Genomic DNA, 8638 nt, shown 5'->3' on the forward strand with positions numbered 1-8638 from the left:
AAAAAAAATCAGGAACGTGCATGCGTGCTTGTGTGCGCTACTTGCATCTCTCAATAGGGAAAAATAATTCCCAAATAAGTGAGACTTTGAATAATCTCTAGTTAGAGCACAAATATACAATTGCATACTATTTCAGGAGCTTCCTGCAAAATCAGTCAGACTTGGCGGCTGAGACATAAATATCCAATTAGATTGCAGGGGCAACTAATGACATTCACGTGAACAGAAAGCAGTACATGTGTACTATAAAAGCTGTTATTTTCATGTACATATTTGTGTGAGATATTGTTTTCGTGATTTCACACCAAGGCTATCTTAGGTACACGAATGCTTGTCTGTTCAAACTGTCATTTTATTGTACATGCACTTATTGGTACAGACCAGACTAGACCAGGGCACCATTTCATGAAAGTTGTCAGCCCTGACAAGTCATCAGGTCCTGACAAGTTCAGTAAAATCCTTGATTTTCATAGGCTGAGAAGCTCTGGTCACTGACTGTTACTGTAACTGTCAAAGACTGACAACTTGTCAGGGCTGACAACTTTCATGAAATGGTGCCCAGGAGAAAACATACAAACAAAGATAGGCACATCCTTTTTGCAATGCACTAGTGCTTTGATACTTTCATGCCGCAAAGTTTAATGTGATCAACATCCAGTGGTGATCTTTTCGCATGTTATTTAATTCATGTCCCAACAGTGATTTGCGAAATTTGCATAAATAAACCCTCACGAAAATAATACACCTTGTATATTTTACAATAATACACACAAACGAAAAACAGACTAAGAAAAGCTGCCTGCTAGTAGTACATTCCAACTTGAAGTTATCCACATTAAAATTCACAGCATGCTGCAGCTTGTTTGCTGACTTGTAGGATGATTCAAACCAATCACAGGCACCAGTTAGTTCTGTCTGACTTTTGCCTCGTCGTCCTTCTTGTCACTGAGGTCCCTGACCACCTCCTTCCCCGTATCCTTAGCCGTTCGCTTGGCCAGGGCCTTGACGCCAAGATTGTTCAGGTTGTGGGCCGACACCCCAATGTTTGCTACTGTCTTCAGGGAGCTGTCTGTGATGCGGCCCGCATCTGTCCCATATCTACGTGAACAGGAAACAGGTTGGGTTAGGGATGAAGGGAGGGATTACTACTCTGATAAATAGATGTACTTCTGGTCAGAGATGAACATGCCAACCTTTTAGACTACTTATAAAAGTCAATTTCATTCCTGCATCTATTGATTCTCTAGGTAGAGATGAATGTCCTCATCTATGATGATCAAAGCAAAAACCTTTACATCTGAAAAAGGATGTTGCATATAATGCACGAATGTAAAATCAAAACTATCATTACCTGATAAAAAGATGATTTGTTTTTGAAATCAACATTAGCATTACAAGTATTGAGAGAATGATGTCTTATGGATACTGCTATGTAATCATAAGCACAAGATCACGGGAAGTCTTGCTCCTGCATGCATGCATGTACAGAAGACATGATTTACACATTAAGTCCTTCTCGATCTACGTGTAAACTCTGTACGTTTGTACCTGGCAATGCTGCAGTACATGTAATAATAATGACGGCGGGGCCCTCTGTGAGTACTCACACTTGAAATGCTACCCTGTTTACATTAAAAATTGTCATTTTTTTCCCCACAGTTCCTGTGCATATACTATGATGGATCATCATATTTTGGTAGTTTAGAGAGACAAGCTAAAACTGTTGGTTGCAGAATACAAATTACCACCTACATCACAGCAACAAAGGAATAGAGTTTGATAACCTTCTTTTGGACATTTTTATTGAAAAAAAAAACCTGCTAAAACACAATAAGAGATTTCCATTAAGAGATGTGATACTAATGTCTTACTTATGCTGGACAGTCTCCACTGTAGCATGAGATATGCTCTTGGCAAGTTGCACAGCGGCTGCTTCCAAACCTCTGTACACTTGTCCAAATCCTGCAGTTGAAAGGTGAAGAAAATTCAGGCTATTGAGCTCAGTTTTTGCCTCCCAATGAAAACAGTATTAAGAAGACTGATTGTTTGTTTGTACTTGTATGTTGGTTTTACTCAAGGCACCAAACACATTGGTATGTAAATTAGAGCAGGAAAGTGGCATTAGTACATTTCCAATAGTCCACAAAGTGTACTGGCATGGATCTTGCATTAGATGCTGAAACACTAGTAGCACTGGTGTGATATGTCATGCATACACATAGTTTGGGACAACTGCTTCCAAAACGTCAAATTCCCTTTGTATGTCCACCAAGGGAGGAGGTTATGTTTTTGTTACCGTTTGTTTGTTTGTTTGTTTGTTCATTAGTTAGTTTAGTTAGTTAGTTAGTTTGTCCGTGTGCAAAATAACTCAAAAAGTTGTGCACGGATTTGGATGAAACTTGCAGGAAAGGTTGAGAATGACACAAGTAACAAATCATTAGATATTGGTAGTGATCAGGAAATTTTAATGGATTTTATGAAGGATTTTCGGTATTTTGCCAGGTAGGGTCAATGAAATTGGGAGTTCAAGCTGCACATTTTTGAGGTTTTCATGCACGCACTAAATTGCGTGCTCTAGTTTCAGCTGGGGAGAGGTGCGCCGCACAACTGAGGGTTTACAGTATGACGTAACAAAGGCTTCTCTATTGGGAAATCGGGCGATTTTTCAGGGGGTGGAAATCATTGATCTCTATGGAATAGCAAGATCACGGTGGAAAGTAGCTGCTTGGCAGAGGTCTGCGCTCTCAGAGTGCCTTTCTAGTTTCTCTTGTGATTCTGTAGGCAGTGACATTTACCACTATCCAGCAAGGGCAGTCTCTATTTAAAAAAAAAAAAAAAAAACTGCCTCAAGCACTGCCTCAGATGACACACTGGTAGAGGCGGGGAATTGACAGAATTTTGACTGAAGTACATTGAAGTACAACTGTGAAATAATTGCTGTGATTTTTCCTCACTTGATAGAACTGCTGGTAGGCTAATTCACTGCATCTTGCTCTACATGGCTGCACCTACATTTTGTAGAATTGCACCTCCTCGCTAACACTGTCAATGGTCCAGCAAGTTTTGAAAATGCCGTTTACTATTAAACAGGAAATGAGATGTTGTACAAATTGGAAGACAAATGGTCCAAATTTGAATGGTGTAAATATTTGAGATATCAAATTGGGCTTTGAATTTAGTGCACAATCGACTATGCAGTTTAAAAGTGAGACAGCATCTCTCTATAATAAATGTTTGTTGTTATTGTGGGAGAGATATAAAAACTATACTACGGCTTCACTCTAATCACACAGTTATAGATCTGCACATCAAGGACAAAAAAAATAAGGCTTGCATCCAAGATTCCAAAGTCAGTTGCCGAGAGCTGATGTGATAAATCCTATATCAAATCAGGCATCACATTTTGTGCAACAAAAAGCACATAGATAGAATTTCAGACAGCTTCTGTCCCAAATACACACTTCTTGTTGTTGTTTTGTGACAGATATCATGCGGGGGTTCCACCTGTCCCATAATTACTCAATGATTTGCACATTAGGGATGAGAAATATGATTCATGTCCAAGATTTTATCATACACAAATTTTCTTGTTGAAAGAAAGTTCTGTATATTCATCGGAGTAGCTGTCATACACGGCCTGTGCATTTGCGGAGTTGGACAAAAGAGTGAAATTGTGTGTATTGGCCTTGAACATTAATTAACAAACCACTTCCTTTCTTAAAGCAAATTCTTTACAAATCACTCATTTGCAGATTAACATTCAAAGACTCTGCTTGCTGTATCATTAACTTTAATATTAATTGATAATGTATGTTATGGGAGCCATGAATGATGCCACAAGTTTTATGCTTTGCTAAGTGTGACAGTAGGGATGGAAACATAACCACAAACACACACACATACACATAAACAAATAAATGAACCCTAAAATGTACCTTTGATTCCACTGGCAGTGACATCCACCACCCCATCTAGCACGGCCTTTCGCTTGCCGTCTACCTCATCCTCCCCTGTGGTCAACAGCTTGTTGGCCTGCTTGCTGATGACAGGGCCCAGCTCCTCGGCAATGCGTTTGGTCATGTAGCACACCCCGTCTAACACCACGGCACTGACCTTTAACGATACATCATTACGTTAATAAAAAAAATCAATTTGGGTCAAAATATCACTGAGCGGCGTATGCTCTTTGACAAAATACTTGCAGTTCTTCAATCTCTCACTTGTGCAATCGTAACTACACCCAAGCACTCCAAGGCCTTGTTCTTTGTTGTTATCAATGTAAGCTATAATAAGTGTGCTATAACAGGGTTCACCAGCATACTAAATACTTTTATAAATTGAAATCAAGTATGGTATTCAATCTCATCCCTCCCCTCCCCTTCCCTGCCCCCCCCCCCAAAAAAAAAAAAGATATGGAAAATATATATCAATAATTCTTGTATACTTACTTTTACTGCAACACCAGAAGCTTTCTTTGCATACAGCATGCCTGTTTGGTATTTTTCATCTATCTCCTTGGGTTGTTCATCAGGTTTTATATTTTCTTTCAACTTTTTGGCACCTGACCCTACCAGCCGACTTCCCAGCTCAGCACCTTTTACCACACCCCATGATATCCACTCAGCACCTGTTCAATAAAAAAGAAAAGAAAAAAAAAAGAAGATAGATTTTCATCATGCACGGCAATGGACAGTCTTTGGGTTTCTTCAGCACAGCCTAGTTCTTGTAAGTGCAGATGGATCACAAAAAATCTTCACAATTTACAAACACAACTAAACAGATATTTGTTCTGCAGGTTCAAAGATGTTATCTCCACAGTTATTAACTGAATATGATTATACCGGTACTCAATCAACATTTTCTGTCCAACATTATTCCCATGACCATGTAATAACAGTGTTCTGTTTGATATGGGTGAATGATGCCAAAGTTTCAAAGAAATAGAATGCATAACATTACAAAAACTGAGGTTGCATTTGCATTCAAGTGTCTGCAAATACTATGCTTGAGATCACTGTAAATTCAGCAGGACAAAATAAGTACAAGTACCAGTGGTGTTGGGTGTGCCATCTTGTATGGCTCATAAAAAAAAGGGGGCATTTAAAGGACAAGTTCACCCAAATGAACTATACGTGAGGATTGAATGATGAAGCAATATCAGCAGAACACATCAGTGAAAGTTTGAGGAAAATCAAGCAATCCATTCAAAAGTTATGAATGTCTAAACTGAAGTTTCAGCACCACCAAGACTACCAACAGTTTGTGATGTCACCTATGTAGAACAATATGAAGAAAATTTAAAGAGAAGACCACAAAATTTCATTTTTTATAAAAAGTGCACATTCCCTAAACTTGTTAGTGATATATTATTAAGGGTAACATCATTCTCCTTGCCTTCTAAAAGAGGCAAGTAAATTGCTCTTTTATTATGGTAGAAAAAAGATAATATGTTGAATTTTCTTTATATTTTCTTAATATTTGTTCTCTGTATGTGATGTCACAAACTGAGTCTTCTCATCCAGTGATGGCTGCATAAAAAATTTAAGAATCCATAACTTCTGAATGAATTGTCTGATTTTCCTCAAACTTTCACCGATGTGTTCGACTAATATTGCTGCATTCACTCAATCCACACATATCTTTGGATTAACTTGTCCTTTATGAGGGTCACAGAGCACTTGTATTGTGAAAATGCAAAGTTGCATACATGGAAACATTTTAAAGGTGTGTTTTAACACACAAACATGGGCAATGCACACACTCTATAATGTATGTGTGTGTGTCGGGGCAGGGGTAGTGGGGCTGCTGTTAGGGTGTCCATAACAAGAACCTTTACATTAGCACTCTCCAAACACTAACCAATTTCAATTCCCTTAGCAATCTTCCGGCCAACGATGCGCGCTGTGTGTTCTTCCCCTTCCACCACTCCTGTTGGGACTTCCTCACCATCCATCTGTGATGAAGGTGTCCTATCGTGTCCTACGGTGTGCCCTTCAGGTACCCTGTCACTGATTTGACGAAGGGGTGCACTGTCCTGAGGTACTCTGTTCCTGTCCTGCGGGCACCTGTTTCGGATGCTGCTTCCTCTACTTCTGGCATTTGCTCTTCTTTCATGGCTGTGAGTTGCTCAATGAGTTGTTGAAATTTTTGCCTTTTGAGATCTGTAATACAAATGATGAAATAAACTGCGATCAGCATGCCAAAGAGCATTTTCTGAGAGTTTTTCATTGACTGCATTGTACTGATATCAGGTACTGCATTTTAGCGATACAATGGCAAAAAACAGGGTATTGGAACAAAGATCTGGAGGTTGCTGATGTGAGCAAATAGTGCAAAAACATATTAAATTTATCAAACTCAGTCCCTACAAACAAAGGCTTGCAGAATCACATCAAAAATATCAATGACATCTGCTGTTTTCCTGAAAAGTACATTTCAAAAATAACCTCTCCTTCACTAGTTTTCTCTCCATTTTCAAATAATAACCTAAAATGAAAAAAAGAAAACACTACTGGAAGTGAAAATTAATATGAGTTCCTTTACTATCCAGCTTTCTTAAAACAAACAACAAACAAAGAAACAAACAAACACACAAGTCATGAATATGTTATCAAAAGAATGAATACAACTAGAAAGCACCTTGGAAAACTTACTTGCTGACATGCTTTGCAAATATGACACCTACACTGGCCCCTTGATCTGGTGAGCTGACATCAGGGAACATGAAGACACCATCAGCAGCCTTCAGTGATGGGGAGCGCCCTGGTAGGAGTGGGTAGAGCCACTCTCCCACCTGGAGAAATGCTGGAGGCTGATTCTGTCCCAGCCTCTCACCATCTGGGAAGGTGTAGACTCTGAGTTGGCCAGGGGAGCTAGGGGCACTCACATGACCAGAGGATTGATGATGAAGAATAACTGGACACCATGGGGATGTGCAGTACTTCCCTGGCATCAGTCGTGGACTCGGCATACGAGGGCAGGCTGCCGACGGCATTATCCTCCTCATAGATGCTGAGAATGGAGTCACTCCCACAGGCCCCACGTGACTCTGCCAGACACGCACTAGATTGTGCATCCCTCTCCAGCGATTCCAACCTGGCTTCATTTGAGGGCCGTCTTCTTCATCTTCTTCTGCATGCTCCTTGCATGGTCCCATTCTGAACCCATGCGCTGTGGTCCAGTGCAGTCAATCTCCATTGCTTTAGCAATGCTCTTCAGACCAATGCTGTAGAAGCGGATAGCCTCCTTCCTGTTTGACTGCTCATCAAACTTGAGAGCCATCCGGATGTCAGCGTATGCTTTGTCATGGTGCTTTCTCAGTGTTTTCAGAGTTTCTTCACCCGAGTTCAACATTTCTATCATCACTGTGCAATGGAGGATAAATATTTCTTTGTGCCTCAGCCATCGATAGTTATTGCCTGCAAAGATAATACAAGAAAAATCCTGTCCATGGCATTAAAATGAAATGATATTACAAAAATCTATCATCCCAACCCGTTTCATTTCTTCTTCTTTTTTCAACAGGCCTCTCAGCCTCACAATATCACTCAAAGTAAAATTGCAATTGGCTTCCTTCACAGAAAACAAATTGATTTTCACAGCACAGTTCACAAATTTCAATTAAACACGAACAGAATACTAAATTCAGCATTTACATGAGAGGGTATAGAATATATAGATCTGTGAAACTGATAGCGACTGTGACACTTTGCAGGCGCAGGCCTACTTCTCAAGAGCAGTCATGCATGCATGGCGCAATTTATGGCCATGCATGGGTGCCGCGCCGGGGAGCATGGCTGAATTGAATTTTAAATACCATCACAATAGGCTGTATATGGGACTAAAGAAGACGGTACTCTTGCGGTAGCACAAGTCATTTACTCCTACAGAGTTGTGTCTCTCATGATCATGGTGGTATGATGAAATCATACCACCATAAAAAAAAGGAAATGTTTCGGGCCCAAAAGTGATTAAATGTACTGAACTAAAAGCACTTACTTTGACTGGCCACAAAAGCTATCTCAAGTTCGAGGTATCAGTGGTAAGTGCAGTTCTCCTTATGTCGCTGTGTTGTGTTGGCTTGAGGTGATCATGAGTTTATGACGTCTGGTGCTATTTTTAGAATAACGCATGACACTTTATAAATCTTATCTGTAAAATCAGCGGGAGGTCTAAAACAGATCTTACAATAACAAAAACAAACAAACAAACAAACAAACAAACAAACAAACAAATATACCAAAAACCCAACCACTCAAACAAACAAACAAAATCAAATAGACAAACGAACTAACCAAAACAAAACAGATACTGATAAAAAAAGTATATACAAAAATTAATACAAAAATAACTCAGCCCCTTCTCAGCCCCTTCTCCTCCTCCCCCCCCCCCCCCCCCACCATCTCAAAACTCTCAAGGATGCAAGAGTTGCATCATCAAGATTCGGATTCAGCACCCCCGAAATGGTGAAACCAGGGAGGTGCATATGGAAGAGAGATATCAGACAGACGGCAAAACAAGGTTCAGCCTCGGCACCCAGACTACACTGTATTGGGAATTCTGTAACAGAAATGTCACTACATGTATATGGTAGGCCTACTCTGCCTCCACCATATCATATGATCACCATTCTCCCATT

The 8638-nt window shown here is 40.0% G+C and overlaps 1 protein-coding gene across 1 annotated transcript; it reads right to left on the reverse strand.

Moving 5' to 3' along the window:
- Window positions 1-481: 481 nt before the first annotated feature.
- On the reverse strand, window positions 482-7353 carry LOC139714880 (spartin-like). The gene is given in 10 exon segments (XM_071626528.1): window positions 482-1098; window positions 1872-1962; window positions 3936-4113; window positions 4449-4627; window positions 5860-5991; window positions 6066-6151; window positions 6654-6901; window positions 6904-6929; window positions 6932-7104; window positions 7106-7353. Coding segments are annotated over 10 exon segments (1554 nt in total). The 3' UTR covers window positions 482-905.
- Window positions 7354-8638: the final 1285 nt, after the last annotated feature.

The sequence above is a fragment of the Diadema antillarum genome, unplaced genomic scaffold (genome assembly GCF_040938485.1).
Source record: "Diadema antillarum isolate AM-2024a unplaced genomic scaffold, OU_Dant_1.0 seq00002494_RagTag, whole genome shotgun sequence".
NCBI lineage: Eukaryota > Metazoa > Echinodermata > Echinoidea > Diadematoida > Diadematidae > Diadema > Diadema antillarum.